The 25,549-nt window shown below is 49.8% G+C and overlaps 1 protein-coding gene across 2 annotated transcripts in view; it reads right to left on the reverse strand.

Annotated features, from left to right (window-relative positions):
* LOC119971566 (myosin-binding protein C, cardiac-type-like) overlaps positions 1 to 25,549 on the reverse strand; it is a 226,833-nt gene that overhangs the window by 62,338 nt on the left and 138,946 nt on the right. For both annotated transcript variants that reach the window (XM_038807310.1, XM_038807309.1), the window contains 8 exons: positions 24,699 to 24,805; positions 21,123 to 21,152; positions 20,516 to 20,655; positions 16,722 to 16,881; positions 15,038 to 15,142; positions 12,778 to 12,966; positions 7,815 to 7,949; positions 3,286 to 3,453 (listed from right to left, as the gene is read on the reverse strand). In XM_038807310.1, the coding sequence (XP_038663238.1) occupies positions 3,286 to 3,453; positions 7,815 to 7,949; positions 12,778 to 12,966; positions 15,038 to 15,142; positions 16,722 to 16,881; positions 20,516 to 20,655; positions 21,123 to 21,152; positions 24,699 to 24,805 (1,034 nt within the window). The remainder of the gene's footprint in view (positions 1 to 3,285; positions 3,454 to 7,814; positions 7,950 to 12,777; positions 12,967 to 15,037; positions 15,143 to 16,721; positions 16,882 to 20,515; positions 20,656 to 21,122; positions 21,153 to 24,698; positions 24,806 to 25,549) is intronic.

Below are 25,549 nucleotides of genomic sequence, written 5' to 3' on the forward strand. Positions count from 1 at the left end.
GGAGTGATAGATTTGAACCAGGGAGGTGGGATAGGAATTTTTGGAGATGGGAGGAGAGGGGAGATAGGGTATGAAAGGATTTGTTTCTGGGAGGCCAGTTTCCGAAGTTGGAGGAGCTGGGGGGGGGGGGGGGGGGGGGGGGGGAGAGAATGTGGGTTGGGGCAGGGGCAGTTGTTTAGGTATATGCAGGTCCGGAATTTTGCCAAGAAGGAGGTACAGAGCTTTGCAATTGCACTGACCCTCCCCCACTGTTGGAAGAGATATTGACGGTGGGGGGATTGGAGAAAGGGGTGGTGTCGGCGATTTATTGGGTTATTCTGGGAGACGATAAGGTATCAATGGATTTAGGCAACGTGGGAGGAAGAATTGGGGAGGGCATGGAGGAGGGGTTGTGGTGTGACGTGCTACGGAGGGTGAATGCATCATCTTGATGTGCGAGGTTGGGGCTGATACAGCTGAAGGTGGTGTATAGGGCGCACCTCACAAAGGCGAGGATGAGCTGACTTTTTGAGGGTGTGTGCGAACGCTGTGGGGGGCCCCGCAAATCATGTTGATATGTTTTAGTCCTGCCCCTGACTGGAGGGGTATTGGATGGAGGTCTTTAGGTAATCTCAAAGGTGGTGCATGTCAGACTCAAACCGGGTCCCCTAGAAGCCATATTCGGGGTGTCGGATCGGCCAGGATTGGAAGCGGGTACGGAGGCAGATGTCTTGGCCTTCACCTTGCTGATTGCCCAAAGGCAGATTCTGTTGGGGTGGAGGTCGGCTTCTCCACCCTGTGTCTCGGCGTGGCGGGGGGATCTACCCAACGCTCAAGAAAGTAAAGTTCAAGTTGAGGGGGAGGATGGAGGTTTAGGAGGAACTTCATTAAATGTTTTTCAGATAAAGATAGATAGTTTTTTGAAGAATAAAGGGATTAAGGGTTTGGTGTTCGGGCCGGAAAGTTCCTGTACCAGCCTCCCCGAACAGGCGCCGGAATGTGGCGACTAGGGGCTTATCACAGTAACTTCATTTGAAGCCTACTCGTGACAATAAGCAATTTTCATTTCATTTTTCATTTCAAGGGTTCTACAACTCATGGGCCTTGTTCAGCATGCATTTTCACAAATTGGATGATATCGAACATTAGGGGGGTGAGTTGGAATGTATAAGTTGTTGATGATTCTTTTTCATTGGTGTTTTGTATTCAAAATGTTGGAAGATCCAGAAGATGCTGTGCTGCTTTGGACTGACATCAGTGATGACCGGGTTGATTGATGTGGCTGGTATCCAATGAATGGACCTAAAAGGTGCTGCTCTGCCCGGTAACAAGTAGTGTTTGGTTCTGTTCCCACTGAAATGTTTCAGACATCAAAAGAGCTTTCAGTTTCATTTTTAGCAGCTAAGAGAGAAAAATTCTCTCTCCCCATTCTGTTTTCTCCAGAAATAACCAGTGCATTCTCACAAAAAGGTCACTGTGGGAACTATCTCTCTCTGCAGAACAGGCGGGTGTGAAGCCAAGAACATAAGAACATAAGAACTAGGAGCAGGAGTAGGCCATCTGGCCCCTCGAGCCTGCTCCGCCATTCAATGAGATCATGGCTGATCTTTTGTGGACTCAGCTCCACTTTCCGGCCCGAACACCATAACCCTTAATCCCTTTATTCTTCAAAAAACTATCTATCTTTATCTGAAAAACATTTAATGAAGGAGCCTCTACTGCTTCACTGGGCAAGGAATTCCATAGATTCACAACCCTTTGGGTGAAGAAGTTCCTCCTAAACTCAGTCCTAAATCTACTTCCCCTTATTTTGAGGCTATGCCCCCTAGTTCTGCTTTCACCCGCCAGTGGAAACAACCTGCCCGCATCTATCCTATCTATTCCCTTCATAATTTTAAATGTTTCTATAAGATCCCCCCGCATCCTTCTAAAATCGAATGAGCACAGTCCCAGTCTACTCAACCTCGCCTCGTAATCCAACCCCTTCAGCTCTGGGATTAACCTCGTGAATCTCCTCTGCACACCCTCCAGCGCCAGTACGTCCTTTCTCAGGTAAGGAGACCAAAACTGAACACAATACTCCAGGTGTGGCCTCACTAACACCTTATACAATTGCAGCATAACCTTCCTAGTCTTAAACTCCATCCCTCTAGCAATGAAGGACAACATTCCATTTGCCTTCTTAATCACCTGTTGCACCTGTAAACATTTTGCGACTCATTCACTCTCCTGTGAGCCTCTCCTGGAAAAGCTGTAAGTAAGATATTGCCAACTGCAAAGAAGATCATTATGGGCTATAGGCGAGAGACTTTAATTCACACTTATACTGCAGAGAAAATGTACTAAAGAACTCATAATTTGAGGCAAGGACTCTTATCTTAGACTTTATTGTCTTTACCCTTTCCATCCCTTCTGTGTTTGTTTATCTTGTGTGTGTGGGTAGAGGATGGGGCAGTTAAACGGGGAGTCAGGTATTAGCTTGACATGAAGCAGCTGCATTCACTGCATATTTCATAGTTGTTCTTGTTATAAATATTTGTATTTAAACTGACAAACCTGGCGACTGTAATTATTGGCGAGCCAAGGGCCAAAGGTTTGGGGTACTTTCAGAAGTATTATTGTTTATTTCACCTGCGTTGTGACTCCAGGGCCTGTGGGCCTCAAATTGATTGTGCTCTAGCCCAGGGTGTCATCACAATATATGTGTGTGTATATATGTGCATGTGTAACTGTGTGCATATATGTGTGTGTATTTTTGAGTGTATATGTCTGTGTATAGTTGTGTGTATATATGTGTATGTATTTGTGTGTATATATGTGTTTAGGTGTGTGACGTGTATGTATATTTGTGTATGTGTGTGTATATGTATGTGTGTGTGCGTGTGTGTGTGTATGGTTATTCATGAAGGCCCCGCCTTCTCAACCTTGCCCCATGCCTGAGGTGTGGTGATGCTCAGGTTAAATCACCACCGGTCAGCTCTCCCCCTCAAAACGGGAAGCAACCTGGGGCTACGGTGATTTACCTTTTACATATGCATGTATGTGTGTATATGCATGTGTGTGTACATATGTGTGTGTGTGTATGTGTGCGTATGCGTGTTTGTATGTGTGCGTATGTGTTTGTGTATATGTTTGTGTCTATGTGTTTGTGTGTATGTGTGTATATTGTGTATATGCATGTGTGTGTGTGTGTATACATGTGTGCGTGTGTGTGCTTGTGTGCAGATGCATGCATGTGCATGTATGTATCTCCATGCGTGTGCGTGTGTGTGTGTGTGAGAGAGAGACCCCACGCCGGATACTCACGGACAATCTCTTGGATGGTGACAGGTTGGCTCAGTACTGCGGCACCACTTGCTCCTGCCATATTGACTGCTTTGACTCGGAAGTGCAGCTTCTCTCCAGTGGGAAGATCGCGGATTAGGAGCAAGTTGCAGTCAGTCAATCCTTCCTGAGCAGGTAGCCACTCATCAGCTAGGAAAGGGAAGATGGGGATACAAGAGAGCCACAGCAGAGAGAGGGCAGGGAAGGAGGAGAGAGAGAGTGGGAAAGGAGGAGAGAGAGTGGGAAAGGAGGAGAGAGAGAGTGGGAAAGGAGGAGAGAGAGAGTGGGAAAGGAGGAGCGAGAGAGAGTGGGAAAGGAGGAGAGAGAGAGTGGGAAAGGAAGAGAGAGTGGGAAAGGAGGAGAGAGAGAGAGTGGGAAAGGAGAAGAGAGAGAGAGTGGGAAAGGAAGAGAGAGTGGGAAAGGAGGAGAGAGAGAGAATGGGAAAGGAGGAGAGAGAGAGAGAGTGGGAAAGGAGGAGAGAGAGAGTGGGAAAAGAGGAGAGAGAGAGTGGGAAAGGAGGAGAGAGAGAGTGGGAAAGGAGGAGAGAGAGAGAGTGGGAAAGGAGGAGAGAGAGAGAGTGGGAAAGGTGGTGAGAGAGAGAGTGGGAAAGGAAGAGAGATGGGAAGGAGGAGAGACAGGGACAAGAGGAGTGGGAAGGAAAGAGGATGGGGAAAGGAGGAGGGAGGGAAAGGAAGAAGGAAAGGAGGAAGGGGAAAGGTAGGAGTGAGAGAGGGGGAAAGGTTGGAGCAGCGGGCCGTGGAAAAGGAGGGAGGTGGGAAAGGAGGAGCGAGGGAGGGTGGGAAAGGAGGAGCGAGGGAGGGTAGGAAAGGAGGGAGGGGAAAGGAGGAGCGAGGGAGGGTGGGAAAGGAGGGAGGGAGGGGGGGAAAGGAGGAGCAAGGGAGGGTGGGAAAGGAGGAGCGAGAGAGGGGGAAAGGAGGAGCGAGGGAGGGGGAAAGGAGGAGCGAGGGAGGGTGGTAAAGGAGGAGCGAGGGAGGGTGGGAAAGGAGGAGCGAGGGAGGGGGAAAGGAGGAGCGAGGGAAGGTGGGAAAGGAGGAGCGAGGGGGGGTGGGAAAGGAGGGCGGTGGGAAAGGAGGAGCGAGGGAGGGTGGGAAAGGAGGAGCGAGGGAGGGGGAAAGGAGGAGCGAGGGAGGGTGGGAAAGGAGGAGCGAGGGGGGTGGGAAAGGAGGGAGGTGGGAAAGGAGGAGCGAGGGAGGGGGAAAGGAGGAGCGAGGGAGGGGGAAAGGAGGAGCGAGGGAGGGTGGGAAAGGAGGAGCGTGGGAGGGTGGGAAAGGAGGAGCAAGGGAGGGTGGGAAAGGAGGAGCGAGGGAGGGTGGGGAAGGAGGAGCGAGGGAGGGTGGGAAAGGAGGAGCGAGGGAGGGGAAAAGGAGGAGCGAGGGAGGATGGAAAGGAGGGAGGGGAAAGGAGGAGCGAGGAAGGAGGAGCGAGGGAGGGTGGGGAAGGAGGAGCGGGGAAGGAGGAGCGAGGGAGGGAGGGTAAGGAGGAGTGAGGGAGGGAGGGAGGGGGGAAAGGAGGAGCGAGGGAGGGTGGGAAAGGAGGAGCGAAGGAGGGAGGGAGGGGGGAAGGAGGAGCGAGGGAGGGTGGGAAAGGAGGAGCGAAGGAGGGAGGGAGGGGGGAAAGGAGGGAGGGAGGGGGAAAGGAGGAGCGAGGGAGGGGGGAAAGGAGGGAGGGGAAAGGAGGAGCGAGGGAGGGAGGGGGAAAGGAGGAGCGAGGGAGGGTGGGAAAAGAGGAGCGAGGGAGGGGGAAAGGAGGAGCGAGGGAGGGTGGGAAAGGAGGAGCGAAGGAGGGAGGGAGGGGGAAAGGAGGAGCGAGGGAGGGTGGGAAAGGAGGAGCGAGGGAGGGTGGGAAAGGAGGAGCGAGGGAGGGGGAAAGGAGGAGCGAGGGAGGGTGGGAAAGGAGGAGCGAGGGAGGGTGGGAAAGGAGGAGCGAGGGAGGATGGAAAGGAGGGAGGAGAAAGGAGGAGCGAGGGAGGGTGGAAAGGAGGGAGGGGAAAGGAGGAGCGAGGGAGGGAGGGGGAAAAGGAGGAGCGAGGGAGGGTGGGAAAAGAGGAGCGAGGGAGGGGGGAAAGGAGGAGCGAGGGAGGGTGGGAAAGGAGGAGCGAAGGAGGGAGGGAGGGGGAAAGGAGGAGCGAGGGAGGGTGGGAAAGGAGGAGCGAGGGAGGGTGGGAAAGGAGGAGCGAGGGAGGGGGAAAGGAGGAGCGAGGGAGGGTGGGAAAGGAGGAGCGAGGGAGGGTGGGAAAGGAGGAGCGAGGGAGGGGGAAAGGAGGAGCGAGGGAGGGTGGGAAAGGAGGAGCGAGGGGGGTGGGAAAGGAGGGAGGTGGGAAAGGAGGAGCGAGGGAGGGGGAAAGGAGGAGCGAGGGAGGGGGAAAGGAGGAGCGAGGGAGGGTGGGAAAGGAGGAGCGTGGGAGGGTGGGAAAGGAGGAGCGAGGGAGGGTGGGAAAGGAGGAGCGAGGGAGGGTGGGAAAGGAGGAGCGAGGAAGGGTGGGAAGGAGGAGCGAGGGAGGGGGAAAGGAGGAGCGAGGGAGGATGGAAAGGAGGGAGGGGAAAGGAGGAGCGAGGGAGGGTGGGAAAGGAGGAGGGAGGGGGGGAAAGGAGGAGCGAGGGAGGGTGGGAAAGGAGGAGTGAGGGAGGGTGGGAAAGGAGGAGTGAGGGAGGGAGGGAAAGGAGGAGCAAGGGAGGGAGGGTGGGAAAGGAGGAGCGAGGGAGGGTGGGGACGGAGGAGCGAGGGAGGGAGGGAGGGGGGAAAGGAGGAGCGAGGGAGGGGGGAAAGGAGGAGCGAGGGAGGGTGGGAAAGGAGGAGCGAAGGAGGGAGGGAGGGGGGAAAGGAGGAGCGAGGGAGGGGGGAAAGGAGGAGCGAGGGAGGGTGGGGAAGGAGGAGCGAGGGAGGGGGGAAAGGAGGAGCGAGGGAGGGTGGGGAAGAAGGAGCGAGGGATGGTGGGAAAGGAGGAGCGAGGGAGGATGGAAAGGAGGGAGGAGAAAGGAGGAGCGAGGGAGGGTGGAAAGGAGGGAGGGGAAAGGAGGAGCGAGGGAGGGAGGGGGAAAAGGAGGAGCGAGGGAGGGTGGGAAAAGAGGAGCGAGGGAGGGTGGGAAAAGAGGAGCGAGGTAGGGGGAAAGGAGGCGAGGGGGAGGATGGGAATGGAGGAGAGTGAGAAAGGAGGAGAGATAGAAAAGAGGAGTTGGAAGGAGAGGGGGAAAGGAGAGGAAAAAGGAGGGGAGCGGGGATGGAGGAGGGGGGGGGGAAAGAAGCAGAGAAGGAAAGGAGGTAAGGGAAGCATAGGGTGACACAAAGGGAGAGAGAGTGAGGCAGAAAAATAGATGTGTCCAGGAAAGAGAAAGCAGGAAGTGAGAAAGACATAAACATGTGGTAAGCAAGGAGACAGAGAGATGAAAAGTTTGAGAAGAGGAGGTAGAGAGAGAATGTGATGGGAGATTGGGGGCGGGGGAAAGGGAGATACACGGTTGGGGAAGAGTTAGAAAGATGGAGATAAAGCGAAGCAAAAAAAAGTGACAAATAGAGACGGATAGAGAGCGAGAGAAACAGAAAATGAGAGAGAAGCACACAGAGGAGAGATTATTAATCAGAATCATGGTGTCTGAAATCATGATGCCGTCACGTGACAAGACCCGTGTATAATATCCCATCTAACAGTTAGAGTGTGTACATAGCCCTGTACCATACACTATCTAATAATCAGCAGTGTGTACATAGCCCTGTACCATACACTATCTAATAATCAGCAGTGTGTACATAGCCCTGTACCATACACTATCTAATAATCAGCAGTGTGTACATAGCCCTGTACCATACACTATCTAATAATCAGCAGTGTGTACATAGCCCTGTACCATACACTATCTAATAATCAGCAGTGTGTACATAGCCCTGTACCATACACTATCTAATAATCAGCAGTGTGTACATAGCCCTGTACCATACACTATCTAATAATCAGCAGCGTGTACATAGCCCTGTACCATACACTATCTAATAATCAGCAGTGTGTACATAGCCCTGTACCATACACTATCTAATAATCAGCAGTGTGTACATATCTGTGCACAATAACTTATCTAATAGCGAGCAGAGTGTGTTCATAGCCCTGTACAATACCCTGTCTAATAGTGATCAGTGTGTACATAGCCCTGTACAATACCCTGTCTAATAGTGATCAGTGTGTACATAGCCCTGTACCATACACTATCTAATAGTGAGCAGAGTGTACTCAGCCTTATACAATACCATATCTAATATTGAGAAATGTGTACACAGCCCTGGACAATTCCCTATCTAATACTGAGCATTGTATGTATATAGCATTGTACAATACCCAATCAAATAGTGAGCAGTGTGTACATAGTCCTGGAGAATACTCAATCTAATAGTGAGCAGAGTGTACATAGCCCTGTACAATACCCCATGTAATAGTGAGCTGGGTGTGTACACATCCTCACACCGGAGTAGTTTGTGTACACGGTGACTGTGTGGACACTTACATCCTTCCTTACAATACTCCACCAGGTAACCATCCAATCCTGCGGCCCCCACCTTCTCGGGGGCCCTCCACCTCAGGGTGATTGTTGTGTCACTCACATCCTCGACTGTCAAGTTGGTGGGTTCACTGGTGGGAGCTGGAATAAAGAAAACATTTAAAATCAGAATAGGGGAGAGATTAGACATTTCAGTTCATTGAAAAGGAAGTTCAGCTTTTGGCAGAGGAAACCCACGAATGGAGTCACCAGTCAGTGTACAGATATCTCCCTGAGAGAGACAGAGACACCAGTCAGTGTACAGATATCTCCCTGAGAGAGACAGAGACACCAGTCAGTGTACAGATATCTCCCTGAGAGAGAGGGACTGAGAGACACCAGTCAGTGTACAGATATCTCCCTGAGAGACAGAGACACCAGTCAGTGTACAGATATCTCCCTGAGAGACAGAGACACCAGTCAGTGTACAGATATCTCCCTGAGAGAGACTGAGAGACACCAGTCAGTGTACAGATATCTCCCTGAGAGAGGGGACTGAGAGACACCAGTCAGTGTACAGATATCTCACTGAGAGACAGAGACACCAGTCAGTGTACAGATATCTCCCTGAGAGAGAGGGACTGAGAGACACCAGTCAGTGTACAGATATCTCCCTGAGAGAGAGGGACTGAGAGACACCAGTCAGTGTACAGATATCTCCCTGAGAGAGACTGAGAGACACCAGTCAGTGTACAGATATCTCCCTGAGAGAGACTGAGAGACACCAGTCAGTGTGCAGATATCTCCCTGAGAGAGACTGAGAGACACCAGTCAGTGTGCAGATATCTCCCTGAGAGACAGAGACACCAGTCAGTGTACAGATATCTCCCTGAGAGACAGAGACACCAGTCAGTGTACAGATATCTCCCTGAGAGACAGAGACACCAGTCAGTGTACAGATATCTCCCTGAGAGAGAGAGTGGGGACTGAGAGACACCAGTCAGTGTACAGATATCTCCCTGAGAGACAGAGACACCAGTCAGTGTACAGATATCTCCCTGAGAGAGACTGAGAGACACCATTCAGTGTACAGATATCTCCCTGAGAGAGACTGAGAGACACCAGTCAGTGTACAGATATCTCCCTGAGAGAGAGAGAGACTGAGAGACACCAGTCAGTGTACAGATATCTCCCTGAGAGAGACTGAGAGACACCAGTCAGTGTACAGATATCTCCCTGAGAGAGAGAGAGTCTGAGAGACACCAGTCAGCGTACAGATATCTCCCTGAGAGAGAGAGAGAGACTGAGAGACACCAGTCAGTGTACAGATATCTCCCTGAGAGAGAGAGAGAGAGACTGAGAGACACCAGTCAGTGTACAGATATCTCCCTGAGAGAGAGAGAGACTGAGAGACACCAGTCAGTGTACAGATATCTCCCTGAGAGAGAGAGAGACTGAGAGACACCAGTCAGTGTACAGATATCTCCCTGAGAGACAGAGACACCAGTCAGTGTACAGATATCTCCCTGAGAGAGAGGGACTGAGAGACACCAGTCAGTGTACAGATATCTCCCTGAGAGAGAGGGACTGAGAGACACCAGTCAGTGTACAGATATCTCCCTGAGAGAGAGGGACTGAGAGACACCAGTCAGTGTACAGATATCTCCCTGAGAGAGACTGAGAGACACCAGTCAGTGTACAGATATCTCCCTGAGAGACAGAGACACCAGTCAGTGTACAGATATCTCCCTGAGAGACAGAGACACCAGTCAGTGTACAGATATCTCCCTGAGAGACAGAGACACCAGTCAGTGTACAGATATCTCCCTGAGAGAGAGAGTGGGGACTGAGAGACACCAGTCAGTGTACAGATATCTCCCTGAGAGACAGAGACACCAGTCAGTGTACAGATATCTCCCTGAGAGAGACTGAGAGACACCATTCAGTGTACAGATATCTCCCTGAGAGAGACTGAGAGACACCAGTCAGTGTACAGATATCTCCCTGAGAGAGAGAGAGACTGAGAGACACCAGTCAGTGTACAGATATCTCCCTGAGAGAGACTGAGAGACACCAGTCAGTGTACAGATATCTCCCTGAGAGAGAGAGAGTCTGAGAGACACCAGTCAGCGTACAGATATCTCCCTGAGAGAGAGAGAGAGACTGAGAGACACCAGTCAGTGTACAGATATCTCCCTGAGAGAGAGAGAGAGACTGAGAGACACCAGTCAGTGTACAGATATCTCCCTGAGAGAGAGAGAGACTGAGAGACACCAGTCAGTGTACAGATATCTCCCTGAGAGAGACAGCAGTCAGGGTACAGATATCTCCCTGAGAGAGACACCAGTCAGTGTACAGATATCTCCCTCAGAGAGACTGAGAGACACCAGTCAGTGGGCAGCACGGTAACATGGTGGTTAGCATAAATGCTTCACAGCTCCAGGGTCCCAGGTTCGATTCCCGGCTGGGTCACTGTCTGTGTGGAGTCTGCACGTCCTCCCCGTGTGTGCGTGGGTTTCCTCCGGGTGCTCCGGTTTCCTCCCACAGTCCAAAGATGTGCGGGTTAGGTGGATTGGCCATCCTAAATTGCCCGTAGTGTCCTAAAAAGTAAGGTTAAGGGGGGGGGGGGGGGGTGTTGGGTTATGGGTATAGGGTGGATACGTGGGTTTGAGTAGGGTGATCATGGCTCGGCGCAACATCGAGGGACGGAGGGCCTGTTCTGTGCTATAATGTTCTATGTTCTGTAGTGTACAGATATCTCCCTGAGAGAGACACCAGTCAGTGTACAGATATCTCCCTGAGAGACAAGAGGGGACTGAGAGACACCAGTCAGTGTACAGATATCTCCCTGAGAGACAGGAGGGGACTGAGAGACACCAGTCAGTGTACAGATATCTCCCTGAGAGAGAAGGGACTGAGATACTCCAGTTAGTGTACAGATATCTCCCTGAGAGAGAGCGAGTCACCATTCAGTGTACAGATATCTCCCTGAGAGAGACTGAGAAACACCAGTCAGTGTACAGATATCTCCCTGAGAGAGAGAGGGGGGTGGGGGGGGGGGGGGGGGGGGGGGGGGGGCTGAGAGACACCAGTCAGTGTACGGATATCTCCCTGAGAGAGAGGGGACTGAGAGACACCAGTCAGTGTACAGATATCTCCCTGAGAGAGAGAGACTGAGAGACACCAGTCAGTGTACAGATATCTCCCTGAGGGAGAGAGACTGAGAGACACCAGTCAGTGTACAGATATCTCCCTGAGGGAGAGAGACTGAGAGACACCAGTCAGTGTACAGATATCTCACTGAGAAAGAGGGGACTGAGAGACACCAGTCAATATACAGGTATCTCCCTGAGAGAGAGGGACTGAGAAACATCAGTCAGTGTACAGATATCTCCCTGAGAGAGACTGAGAGACACCAGTCAGCACACAGATATCTCCCTGAGAGAGAGGGATTGAGAAACATCAGTCAGTGTACAGATATCTCCCTGAGAGACACCAGTCAGTGTACAGATATCGCACTGACAGAGGGGGGACTGAGAGACACCAGTCAGTGTACAGGTTATCCATTTTGGTAGGAATAATAGCAAACGGGATTATTATTTAAATGATAAAATATTAAAGCATGCAGCTGTGCAGAGAGACCTGGGTGTGCTAGTGCGAGGAGAGGTTGAGTAGACTGGGATTGTACTCATTGGAATTTAGAAGGATGAGGGGGGATCTTATAGAAACATTTAAAATTATGAAGGGAATAGATAGGATAGATGCGGGCAGGTTGTTTCCACTGGCGGGTGAAAGCAGAACTAGGGGGCATAGCCTCAAAATAAGGGAAAGTAGATTTAGGACTGAGTTTAGGAGGAACTTCTTCACCCAAAGGGTTGTGAATCTATGGAATTCCTTGCCCAGTGAAGCAGTTGAGGCTCCTTCATTAAATATTTTTAAGGTAAAGATAGATAGTTTTTTGAAGAATAAAGGGATTAAGGGTTATGGTGTTCGGGCCGGAAAGTGGAGCTGAGTCCACAAAAGATCAGCCATGATCTCATTGAATGGCGGAGCAGTCTCGAGGGGCCAGATGGCCTACTCCTGCCCCTAGTTCTTATGTTCTTATGTACAGATATCTCCCTGAGAGAGAGAGACTAAGAGACACCAGTGAATGTACAGATATCAAATTATGGGGTCTCTGAGTCCCGTCCGCTCTCTTTAAGGGGTCTTGGCCTCTCTCCTGCTCTCACTCTGAGTATTGGCCTCCCCACCCATACGCACTCTCTGGGGAGTAGTGGTATTGTCGCTGGACGAGTAATCTAAAGTCCCAGGGTAACATTCAGGGGTCCGGGTTTCATATCCCACCATAACATATGGTGAAAGTTGAATTCGATAAAAATCTGGAATTAAATGTCTAATAGTGACCATGAAACCATTGTTGATTGTTGTAAAACTCCATTTTGGTCACTAATATCCTTTAGGGAAGGAAATCTTCCATGTGTACCTGGTCTGGCCAATATGTGACTCCAGCCCCACAGTAGTGTGGTTGTTTCCTACCCGCCCTCTGAAATGGCCCAGCAAACCACCCAGTTGAAGGGTAATGAGGATGCGCAACAAATGCTGGTCCAGCCAGCGACACCAGCATCGTGTGAATGAATTTGAAAGACGCTCCTGTTTCGTTCAAGTGCATTGCAATGATTGAGTCAGTGCACCAAAGAATGTCTTGTTTGGGACTAGTTAAGATTTCTTAAATTACAATAAAGTGGGTAGAAAACAATACTAATAATACTAACGAACTGTAAACTGTTAACAACTAGAATACTAGAGCTAATACTAAGCATGGCTATCCATGACGACTCTTCACTCAGACTCCCCGAGGTTGCTGCAATGTCACATGGTGTAGTTCTACTGCCACCTGCTGGTTGGAGGTCTAACATATTACAACCATTACCATTACATAAACCATTACAACTCCCAACCTCCTCCACTCTCCTGCCCCTCTTCCACTCACCAATGGGTACAAATGGTTTTGAGGCAGGGCTATGGCGTGACATGCCAATGCAGTTGACAGCATAGACTCTCATCTCATAGACAACACCTTCAATCATTCGCCTGGCCTCGTATGTGGTCTCCTTCCAGAGGTCAAAGTTCAACCTCATCCACCGATAACTCTTCTTCTTCTTCCTTTCCAAGACATATCCTGTCAAACCAAGAGAGAGAGAGAGAGGCAGTGAATGGGGCGAGGGAGAGAGTGATGGAGACACACAGATAGAGAAAAAAGGAGAGAGAGAGACTCAGAGAGAGATGACCAGCAGGAGACAGGGAGATACGGAGATACAGATAGAGAAACATACACAACGAGGGATAAGGATAGGGATCGAGACACAGCGAGGATCAGAGGAACAGGGAGGGAGGGAGGGAGGAGAGCCCATCCCAAGAGACAGAGGGAGAAAGATCAGAGTGAAAGAGTGATAAACAAAAGGAAACAGGGATGAGTGATAAAGAACCAAGGGAAAGGGAGAGAAAGAGAATAGAAAGGAAGAATGGAAGCAATGATGGAAAAGGAAGGTGAAAAGAGAGAGCGATGGGGGTAAGAAAAATATGGAAAAAAGTATGGATCATGAAGAGACAGACGGGAGAGAGAGTAAATAAGAAGGAGAGAAGGTACCAGAGCGAGTTGGGGAGGGACAAAAAGAGAGGATAGTGAGAGGGATAGTGAGAGAAAGAGAGAGAGAGGAGAGTGTGTGAGGGGTAGTCAGAGAGAGCGAGGAAAAGAGAGAGAGAGGAGAGTGTGTGAGGGGTAGTGAGAGAGGGAGGAAAAGAGAGAGAGGAGAGTGTGTGAGGGGTAGTGAGAGAGGAAAAGAGAGAGAGAGGAGAGTGTGTGAGGGGTAGTGAGAGAGAGGAAAAGAGAGAGAGAGAGGAGAGTGTGTGAGGGATAGTGAGAGAGAGGAAAAGAGAGAGAGAGAGGAGAGTGTGTGAGGGATAGTGAGAGAGATGAAAAGAGACAGAGAGGGGAGAGTGTGTGAGGGATAGTGAGAGAGAGGAAAAGAGAGAGAGAGAGGAGAGTGTGTGAGGGGTAGTGAGAGAAAGAGGAAAAGGGAGAGAGAGGGGAGAGTGTGTGAGGGGTAGTGAGAGAGAGAGAGAGGAAAAGAGAGAGAGAGGAGAGTGTGAGGGATAGTGAGAGAGAGGGGAAGAGAGAGAGGAATAGTGAGGGAGAGAAGAAGAGAGAGGAGATTGTGGGAGGGATTGTGAGAGAGGAAGAGCAAGACAGGAGAGTGTGGGAGGGATAGCGAGAGAGAGGAAAAGAGAGAGAGAGAGGAGAGTGTGTGAGGGATAGTGAGAGAGGAGAGTGTGTGAGGGGTAGTGAGAGAGGGAGGAAAAGAGAGAGAGGAGAGTGTGTGAGGGGTAGTGAGAGAGAGGAAAAGAGAGAGAGAGGAGAGTGTGTGAGGGGTAGTGAGAGAGAGGAAAAGAGAGAGAGAGAGGAGAGTGTGTGAGGGATAGTGAGAGAGAGGAAAAGAGAGAGAGAGAGGAGAGTGTGTGAGGGATAGTGAGAGAGATGAAAAGAGACAGAGAGGGGAGAGTGTGTGAGGGATAGTGAGAGAGAGGAAAAGAGAGAGAGAGAGGAGAGTGTGTGAGGGGTAGTGAGAGAAAGAGGAAAAGGGAGAGAGAGGGGAGAGTGTGTGAGGGGTAGTGAGAGAGAGAGAGAGGAAAAGAGAGAGAGAGGAGAGTGTGAGGGATAGTGAGAGAGAGGGGAAGAGAGAGAGGAATAGTGAGGGAGAGAAGAAGAGAGAGGAGATTGTGGGAGGGATTGTGAGAGAGGAAGAGCAAGACAGGAGAGTGTGGGAGGGATAGCGAGAGATAGAGAGAGAGAGAGATATACAGTGAGAGGGAGGAAGATAGAAAGAGAAAGAGAGAAAGGGAGAGAGAGACAGTGTAGAGGAATGAAATAAATAATGTTTAATCCCAATCCCAGATGTTTAATCACTATCTGCCCACTGAAATCCTTAAATAATCCCTTTCTCCAGGCAGCACAGTGGTGCAGTGGGTTAACTCTGCTGCCTCATGGCGCCGAGGTCCCAGGTTCGATCCCGGCTCAGGGTCACTGTCCATGTGGAGTTTGCACATTCTCCCCGTGTTTGCGTGGGTTTCACCCCCACAACCCAAAGATGTGCAAGGTAGGTGGATTGGCCATGCTAAATTGCCCCTTAATTGGAAAAAATGAATTGGGTACTCTAAATTTATATTTTTTAAAAATAATCTCTTTCTCTTACCCAGCACTGGTTGACCTCCATCAAATGCTGGTGGGTCCCATTGGACTGTGCAGCAATCCTCTCCAACACTCAGAATCCTCGGGAACTCCGGCGGGTCTGGAACGTCTGGGGAAGAACACAAAAGGTCAACTGGACAATCAGTCACTGCTGATCAGCCTGTGGGGGAGTGGAGGAGGGTGTGAGGGGGCATGGGGGTGTTGAGGGGGAGTGGAAGAGGGGGAGGGGAGGGTGCTGAGGAGGTTTGGGGGTGGTGAGGAAGAGTGGAAAAGAGTGAGGGGAGTGAAGGAGGGGCCTGGGGGTGCAGAACTGGAGGGGGGGGATCAGCAGGTGGGGGTCAAGTGGGCAGGGGTTTGGAGAGTGGGGGTGGAGGAAGGAGCGAGAGCAGAGTTGTGGGGTTGGGAATCGAGGAGTGTGAGATGGGGTCTGGGGAGCCAGGGAACGGGGTGGGGGGGGGGGTCTGGGGTATCTGGAGCGAGGTGATGGGGAGTGAGGGTAAGGATCTGAGGGGTGGGGGATGGGGAATGGCCTGTAATTCCCAGGGTTATCCCTATTCCCTTTTTTGAACAGGACCACGACATTCGCCACTCTCCAATCCCCTGGTACCACCCCTGTTGACAGTGAGGACGAAAAGATCATTGCCAACGGCTCTGAAATTTCATCTCACGCTTCCCATGGAATCTTTGGATATATCCCGTCAGGCCCGGGGGACTTGTCTATCCTCAAGTTTTTCAAAATGCCCAACACATCTTCGTTTCTAACAAGTATCTCCTCGAGCTTACCAGTCTGTTTCACACTGTCCTCTACAACAATATGGCCCCTGTCATTTGTAAATACTGAAGAAAAGTACTCGCTCAAAACCTCGCCTATCTCTTCAGACTCAATACACAGTCTCCTGCTACTGTCCTTGATCGGACCCACCCTCGCTCTAGTCATTCTCATATTTCTCACAGATGTGTAAAAGGCCTTGGGGTTTTCCTTGATCCTACCCGCCAAAGATTTTTCATGCCCTCTCTTAGCTCTCCTAATCCCTTTCTTCAGTTCCCTCCTGGCTATCTTGTATCCCTCCAGCGCCCAGTCTGAACCTTGTTTCTTCAGCCTGACATAAGTCTCCTTCTTCCTCTTAACAAGACATTCAACCTCTCTTGTCACCCATGGTTCCCTCACTCGACCATCTCTTCCCTGCCTGACAGGGATATATGTATCAAGGACAAATAGTATCTGTTCTTTGAACAAGTTCCACATTTCAATTGTGTCCTTCCCAGACAGCCTATGTTCCCAACTCTTATTTTCATTCCCCACTTACCTTCACTCCATTCTCTCCTTCCGGCTCTCACACCCCTATGAACGTGGACCCCAAAGCAACATGGGCCCCTTGTGCATTCCCAGTTTGAATCATTTCACCACTGGTGGCCTTCTGCAGCTTAAAGCCCAACTCTACCCTTTCCCCTTCTCTCCCTGACCTCCCTCCTTTAAGGTTGTCTTTACAACCGCATTCTTTGAGCAAATGTTTGGTCACCTGACTGAACATCTCCTTGTGTGAGTCATACTGGGACTGCGTTAAAGGCGCTATATTAATAAATGTTGTGTGTGTGTGTTCCGAGGTCAGCGCCTCACCAACTGAAGTAAATCTTGTTCAATCAGCCATCGTTTACCACCAGGGCCTCGTTGGAAACCTGATACTCACCAACCACTCTGACAGTGATATTAGCCCGATCTTCCCCTGCAGGGTTCTGCACCAGCACAGTGTAGACACCCTGGTCAGATCTCACTGCTCCCTCCATGATGAAGACACAGTGTTCTGGGTGATTCTCCACATGAACGCGCCCATCCATCTCTGTGATCACCTGTCCACAGTAACAGAGTCAGGGTTAGCTCAGACTACCAGCCATACTAACTCACCAGGAGTGTGATGGAATACTCTCCATTTGCCTAGATGAGTGCAGCTCCAACAACATTCAAGAAGCTCACCACCATCCAGGTCAAAATAGCCCACTTGATTGGCACCCCTTCCATAGAATCATAGAATTTACAGTGCAGAAGGAGGCCATTTGGCCCATCGAGTCTGAACCGGCCCTTGGAAAGAGCACCCTACCTAAGCCTACAGCTCTACCCTATCCCTACACCTCCACCCTATCCCCGTAACACCACCTCACCTTTTTTGGACACTAAGGGCAATTTCTCATGGCCAATCCACCTAACCTGCACATCTTTAGACTGTGGGAGGAAACCGGAGCACCCGGAGGAAACCCACGCACACACGGGGAGGACGCGCAGACTCCGTACAGACAGTGGCCCAAGCCGGGAATCGAAACTGGGATTCTGGAGCTGTGAAGCAACTGTGCTCACCACTGTGCTACCCACAAACATTCAAACCCACCAACACCGATGCACAGTGGCAGTCATGTGTACCATCTACAAGATGCACCGAGGCTCCTTCAGCAGCACCTTCCAAACTCACAACGGCTACCATCTAGAACAGGGGTGGGCAAACTTTTCCGTGCAAGGGCCACATTCAGAAATTCACAATTCACAAAGGGCCGCATAGTATATTAAGTAAAATAATTACTTCACCCGGTTATGATTCTGGGCGCCTCATATAGAACATAGAACAGTACAGCACAGAACAGGCCCTTCGGCCCTCGACGTTGTGCCGAGCAATGATCACCCTACTCAAGTCAACGTATCCACCCTATACCAGTAAGTAACCCAACAGCCCCCCCATTAACCTTACTTTTTTTTTAAAACATTTTTTTTTTTAAATAAATTTTTTTTTTTTTAATGACTTGGTGGGCCGCAGAAATACCTTTGGCGGGCCGCATGCGGCCCACGGGCCGTAGTTTGCCCACCCCTGATCTAGAAGGACAGGAACAGCAGATAATTGGGATCCCCACCACCTGGAGGTTCCCCTCCAAGTCAGTCACCACCCTGACTTGCAAATATATCGCCGTTCCTTCACTGTCTTTGGGTCAACATCCTGGAACTCACTCCCTAACAGCACAGTGCGTGTACCTACACTTCATGGACTGTAGCAGTTCAAGAAGGCAGCTCACCATCACCTTCTCAAGAACAATTCGGGATGGTCAATAAATGCTGGGCTCACGAGCAACATCCACATCCTGTAAATGCGGAATAAAAAGAAGGCACTTTGTCTCTTCAATGATGGTTTAGCACAGGGCTAAATTGCTGGCTTAGAAAGCAGACCAAGGCAGGCCAGCAGCGCGGGTTAAATTCCTGTACCAGCCTCCCTGAACAGGCGCCGGAATGTGGCGACTAGGGGCTTTTCACAGTAACTTCATTTGAAGCCTACTTGTGACAATCAGCGATTTTCATTTCATTTCAGCCACTCCAACAAGGCTATTATGGACAGAAGCAACAGGTAGATCTGTGAGGATGAGAAGTAAGACTTCCCTCCATGCAAAGAGTAAGGCTGTAGAACCTGGACTCCACCATCTATCCTTTCCGTTCAAAGATTAACTTTTAGTCTTTGCCAGAAATAGTGGGTGGGATTCTCCGTTGCCCGACGCTGAAATCGGGAACGCCAATCGGGCGGAAAATGACTCCCGACGCCAAAATCAGGGCAGGCACCGGTTTTCTGCCAGTTCACGATGCCCTGCCCACTCCAAATCGGCATCATCGGCTCAGTTGCAACCCCGTTGGAGTGTCATTAGCCGGCCCACCGCAATGCTCCGCCTCCGATGGGCTGAGTTCCCGTTGGAGTGGGCCACGTGTGGTTGGGCCCCTAGCATGCCGGCTGCGGAGGGAGAGGGAGGGCATGTGGACAACGACCAGCGCCACCACACTCGGCCGAGATCCCTGCTGCTGGCTGGGGGGGGGGGGGGGGGGGGGGGGGGGCTTCGGCCAGGATTGCGGGAAGTGGTGGAGGTGTCCAGGAGGTGGGCTGTAAAATTGGGGGTGGGTGGGTATGCGGTCCGGCATGGCCGGCACCATCTTTGCTGGCGTGAGCGGTTCGTGTGTGGGGAGTGTGGTATATGCGCGCCTGTAGCTTGTCAGCCCTGCATATGTGTAGCACGGGACTTGGCGATTCTCCGAACGCTTTACGCGCATTCCACGGGCGTTTCACACAGTGCCAGTGTTAGCCCCTCACCGGGAGCAGAATCCCTGAGGGTATCGCACCAAATGTCCTGTCACAAAACGCCACCGATCCTCCGTTGGCATCGGCACCTAGCCTCAGGAACGGAGAATCCAGCCCAGTATGTTTAAGTCTGTGCTCTGATTGGTTGAGTAGTGGAGTTAAAGGCAGAGAGTGCATCCATCGTATCCTGGTTTTGACGTGGATGTGAACATTGAGATTTTACCTGTGAACAAGCTCCCAGCAAGGCACAGAGACTCCTTGAGAATGAATATAGGAGGGCAATGTTACCCATCAGGCTGCTCACCCACAGACACTGTAATGAGGCTCAGAACCAGCAAATCTGGCCATCTGAACGGAATCCTTCACTTGGGTCTGGTGTAACCATTCCATAGACTCCCATGTGTGGTGGACTACTCGAAGATTCACGCACTGTTTGCCAGTAGCTGCCTTCTCCTGAAAACACTCAATATCTCTACCTCTTGCAATTCAGCATCACGGTGAGCTGCTTGGTTGGTATAGGGTCTTCCCCCTCAGCTCCCAAATAAACCAGACACAGGGGGTGGGATTCTCCGTTCGGGCGATCGGATGAAGAATCCAGACCTCAAATCTGGGGCGGTGCCGGTTTGACGCCGGGTTCTCTAGTCCTCGCCCCCTCCGAAATGGAATAGCGCTGACGTGTCATCGGAAGACCCTCCCCCCGTGCTCCGCCCCTGATGGGCCGAGATCCTGACCGCACAGTTGACGTGTGGTCTGAGCAGTCGGGAACCTGGCATGGCGGCTGCGGACTGTGTCCAGCGCCGTCACAGTCGGCCAGGAGCCGTGCTGCCAGGGGGCCAGGGGTAGTCCTGTGGGGAAGTATTCGGCAGGTCGGGTCTGCTCACGGCTGGCGCCATGTTTCACGGTGTGACCGCTGCAGGTCACCGCCGCAGGTCACCACCGTGCGCATGCGTGGCCACAAACCAGGCCATTCTCCAGCCGTTTTCGGCACGGGAGCCGGGCGGTTTACCCAGTGCCACTGTGTAGCGCCCTCCATCTGCAACTGTAGACTAAAGGTCTGAGTGGCTCACATGCATATTTATACACAAGCTCCCTGTGGGCGGAGCTAGCTGGCAGGGGCTTACCGGAGGAACCTGTATTACAAGTACAGGCATACATCCCCCTACTGCAAGTACACATAACTACAGTGGTTATCTCACCACACACTGCTAGACCCTCACCGGTCCCGGAATCAGTGAGGGTTCGGGGCTGATCTTGGTGTTGTAAAAAGCCACAGTTCCCACACTGGCATCGGCCGTTAGCAGCAGTATCGGAGAATCCAGCCTCAGGTTCAGTCAAGTTTAAAGGGGGCTGATTGGTGGCCATTCCGCACCCCACACTGGCCCTACCTTATCAGCCTTGCTCCAGACGACAGTGGGCACCGGGTCTCCACTAATGGGTACGTCCAACCGAAGCTTGTTCCCGGCCACAACAATGATGGTGGCATCAGGGACACAGCCCAAACAGTCCAGGTGGATCTTGGGAGGATCTAGAGAATGCAGATACAAACTGGGTTAACACACATATACAAACCACCAACACACAACAGACACGTTCTGCAGATACAACTGGGTTAACAGAGAGAGAGAGAGAGTGAAGACAGACACAGCACCGGCTCTGCAGATACAACTGGGTTAACGCGCGGAGAGAGAGTGAAGACAGACACAGAGCCATTTTTGCAGATACAACTGGGTTAACGCACAGAGAGAGTGAAGACAGACACAGCACCGGCTCTGCAGATACAACTGGGTTAATGCGCGGAGAGAGAGTGAAGACAGACACAGAGCCATTTTTGCAGATACAACTGGGTTAACGCACAGAGAGAGTGAAGACAGACACAGCACCGGCTCTGCAGATACAACTGGGTTAACGCACAGAGAGAGAGTGAAGACAGACACAGCACCGGCTCTGAAGCACTGTCAACATTAGGAAAGGTATAAAAAATAAGGATCTTGCCTTGTCGGGGAACATAGTCAATTTTAACCTCTGGAGTGATGAATCAAATCCGAGAAAAGGAAGAGAGAAAATGTAAGAAACATTAGAATGTATATAAAAACCTGAAAGAATATTTAGACATAAACATAGAGAGGTATCAGGTGGACACAGAACATGCTCAGTTATCTGCAGCTAGATTTTCCTGCAACTCCTCACCAGCATATCTCCGGAGTCTATACTTGAGCTGCACCACTCCACATGGAACATGATTGACCACAAGATTCCCTGCTTTTCCCACCTGCCATTGTCATTGCATTGGCGAGATTTCCTCCTCCTCCTCCTGTGACCATGCCCAAAGAAATGTGTTTGATGACCATGGAATTCCTTTGGATTTGCCCACGTTTTTACTTGGCAAAGTAATGTGGTGATTTGTCTTTGGCTTTATTCAAATGTGGGGGGACAGAAAGCAGGAAACTATTCGCCAGTTAGTCTAACATCTGTCACAGGAAAAATGTTTGAAGCTATTATTAAAGATGTTATAACAGGGCACTTAAAATCAAGGGTATCAAGCAGTCAACGTGGTTTTCTGAAAGGGAAATCATGTTATACCTATTTATTGGAGTTCTTTGAATATGCTGTAGATAATGGGGAACCAATGAATATACTGTACCTACATTTCCAGAAGGCATTTGATAAGCTGCCACATCAAAGGTTATTGAGGAAAAGAAATGCTCATGGTGTAGGGGGCAACATATTGACATGGGTAGAAGGTGGGCTATCTAACAGGAAACAGAGAGTTGGCATAAATAGGCCTTGTTCTAGTTGGTAGGATGTGAGGAATGGTGTGTCACATGGATCAGTGCTGGCCCCTCAACGTTTTACAATTCATATCAAGGAATTAAATGAATAGACCAAAGATCAGGTTGCTAAATTTGCTGATAACACAAAGTTTGAAAGAAGGTAAATTGTGATGAGGACACGGTAGCACAGTGGTTAGCACTGTTGCATCACAGCGCCAGGGACCTAGGTTCAATTCGGGTCCTGGACGACTGTCTGTGTGTGGTATGCACATTCTCCCCATGTCTCCTCCGGGAGCTCCGGTTTACTCCCACCCAGAGATGCGTAGGTGGATTGGCCATGATCAATTACCCCAATGTGTCCAAACATGTGCAGGGTAGGTGGGGTTACGGGTTTATGGCAATGGGTTGGAGAGTAGGATGCTGCAGACTCGGAGGGCCGAATGGCCTCCTTCTGCACTGTAGGAATTCTATGGTTCTATGGTCATAAGAAGGCTACAACGGGATATAAATAGGTTAAAGGAGTGGGAAACAATTGGGCAAATGGAGTAATGTGGGAAGGTAAATTATCCGTTTTGGCAGGAGAAATCACAAATAAACTAAATGGTGAGAGATTGAGAGTTCTGAGGTGAAGAGGGATCTGGGTGGCCTCATCCAGAAATCACAAAATGTTGGTAAAGGAAAGATAGAATGTTATTGTTTATTGTTAAGGGAATTGTTTCAAAAGTAAGGACTCCTGCTTCAGTTGTACAAGGCATTGATGAAACCGCATCAGGAGTATTGTGGAAAATATTAGTCTCCTTATTTAATGAAGAAAGGAAGTGTTGGAAGCAGCTTGCAGAAGATTAGCTGGTCTAATACCAGGGATGGGTGGGTTGCCTTATGAGAAAGTTTGGACAGGGTAGGCTTGTATTTGTTGTGCTTCAGGAGAGTGAGAGGTGACTTGAGTGAAACAAATTTGGCTGATTACAAACACACTGGTCCTGGGCCAGAATTGTCCAGCCGTTCACACTGACAACTTCCAGCTTTCCCAAAGGTGAGGGGTGCAGTCAATAGGAAACCCCATTGACAACGGTAGGACCAGAAGATCCTGTCGCCAGCCACTTCTGCTTGTGCGGAAAATCCCGCCCATGGAGTGGGACTCGAACCTGGCGCTTCATGGTCCGTGGGAGGGGCACTACTCACAGCCCCACAAGAACTCCTTTGTACTATGTATTAGAAACATCTGATAGAACACACACGGCACCATGAAGCAACAATTCCCAACCATCTATTTGATTGATCCCCTTTGTGATGAATGTGAGAAATTGCTATATAGATTGTATTATATATCTGTTGCAGTAATACCATTAAAGAATCAACATTAAAGCATCCAGACACTTTTACTACAAAAAGTGCAATTAATGTATCGTAAAAGTGGGATCATCATTCACTCTAACCATGTATTTTGTTTTACAAACAACGGCTTAATTGAATTTTGTTATCATTGCTGGAGATTTCCTGGAGAGAAGACAATTTGAGGCACTGTGCAGGTCATAGGATCTGAGTGGGATAGAGATAATGTACTTAATGGGAGGAGCCAGGTCTGTAGCAGGCAGGCTAACCTTTTGCCTGCAAAAGGCAGCAAGACTTGCAGCTGGTGCCTGAAAGGGTTTATCTCAGTCTCTAAGCAGTATTTCCAAGAAATCTCTACCCAGAGAACTGTAAGTATCCCTGTGTTTTCTAACTTTATTGATTAAGTTTATTTATAAGTGGCATGGTGGCACTGTGGTTAGCACTGCTGCCTCACAGCTCCAGGGTCCTGGGTCAATTCCAGTCTTGGATGACTGTATGGAGCTTGCACATTCTCCCGAGTCTGCATGGATTTCCTCAAAGTGCTCTGGTTTTCTCCTACAGTCGAAAGATATAAATAAAGGCAAAGTCGCCATTGTCCCAGGTGACCATAGGCTGCTTTCCCCTTTGAGGCGGGAGCTGATTGGTGGTGATTTAACCTGAGGATTCCCCCGCCTCAGGCGAGGGACAAGGTTGAGAAGGTGGGTCCTTCATGAATAACCTCAGCCAGTAAGAGAATAGAACCCGCACTGCTGGCATTGCTCAGCACCACAAACCAGCTAAGTGATCGCTGGGTAGTTCGATTGGCCATGCCAGAAAATTGCCCCTCAGTGTCCAAAGATATGCAGTGGGATTAGGGGGATAGGGCGAGAGAGTGGGTGGAGGTAGGGTGCTATTTCGGAGGGTTGGTGCAAACATGATGGGCCAAATGGCCTCCTTCTGCACTGTAGGGATTCTATGACTTCTGATTGGCTTTGCTTAATTAGAGATAGAGAAAGTATAAGATAAACTGTTGCCTTTTATTGCTCAGAAAAGCTATTTTCTGCTATGCTAATGTACTCCTGTGTCAATAATAATGTTTGTTTTAATATAAAAGATACCTATTGGTCAGGGAAGTCATTCCTGGGGGTGAAGTCTCCTTTCCCCACAGTTTTTACAAATTAAAAAGGTGTTTGTGGTTCTTGTCCGGTATCCAAAGAAATGCTGGGGTCTGGTCCGGGATCTTAACCTCTCAAAGCCTAATGATAGATAAGGAAACCAGTTTAACTGCACTCAACTAACTTCCCAGTTGAGAGTTCACTAAATTGAGCAACAAGGTTAGTGAAAAGCCTGGAGAGGTGAGGATTTTGCTGACACTCTCGTCCCCTACACAATATCAGTAGATACCATTCGTCTCCACAATGCTGTAGTGCACACAGTTACTCAGAAGATTGGTTTGACTGCAGAAACTGCAGTGTCTGTCGCTCACCCAGAAAATTCAACTTGGCCGAGAGGTTGAAGGCAAACCCATCAGGTACAAAGGTGTAATCGCCCTGATCTTGTGGTCTCACATTGTCAATCGCAAGTTTGTGGATTCTGTGGAACAGAAGTACAACAAAGTGTAAATCGGCATGTCTGGGAAGCTGATGTAGAAAATAGGAAAATAGGAGCTGGGAACAGCCTGAGTGATTAAGGATGAAATCACTTCACTGATAGGAGAGGTACAATGAGAGGTATGAAGGCAGTGGATTATTTATGGGAAGAATTAGGAAACAATAGGATTTTAGATTGCATCGCTGCAAAAAGAGGCATGCTGTAGAAGCTTTTCACCGTGCACTCATCACAAGAATATAGATATAAAGACAAAGGCAACAACTTTTATTGTATGAGAAGAAAGTGATGATTGGTTGGCAGAGGCATTGACATGGAGATGCACCAGGTGACTGACAGTTAACTGCCAAGCACTGTTTGAAATTTAAACCAGGCAGCTTCATCCTGATTGGTTAAATTGGGATTTGTACAGTTCCACATGCTTTAAGATTGGTCTTATCAACAACCTTGTAAATAAAGTCTGAGCCATTTGCTCACAAAGCAAACTTGATGCTGAAATAGGGCATATCTAAGGCATCCTGAGGGATAATGGCTCCCCTGATCAGATCATTTCATGCATGTATATCATGGAAATTCATGAACGGGCCCATCACTTTTGGCCCTGAAAAGTGGCAAATCTATCGCAGATTATCCTGGAAAGACAAAGTATCTCAAAAATTCAATCACGGGTGAACCAGCCCTTTCATGCTGCAACTATGCAGTTGCAACACAAGTGGTATTCTCCACTAA

Source organism: Scyliorhinus canicula, chromosome 9 (genome assembly GCF_902713615.1).
Source record: "Scyliorhinus canicula chromosome 9, sScyCan1.1, whole genome shotgun sequence".
Taxonomy (NCBI): domain Eukaryota; kingdom Metazoa; phylum Chordata; class Chondrichthyes; order Carcharhiniformes; family Scyliorhinidae; genus Scyliorhinus; species Scyliorhinus canicula.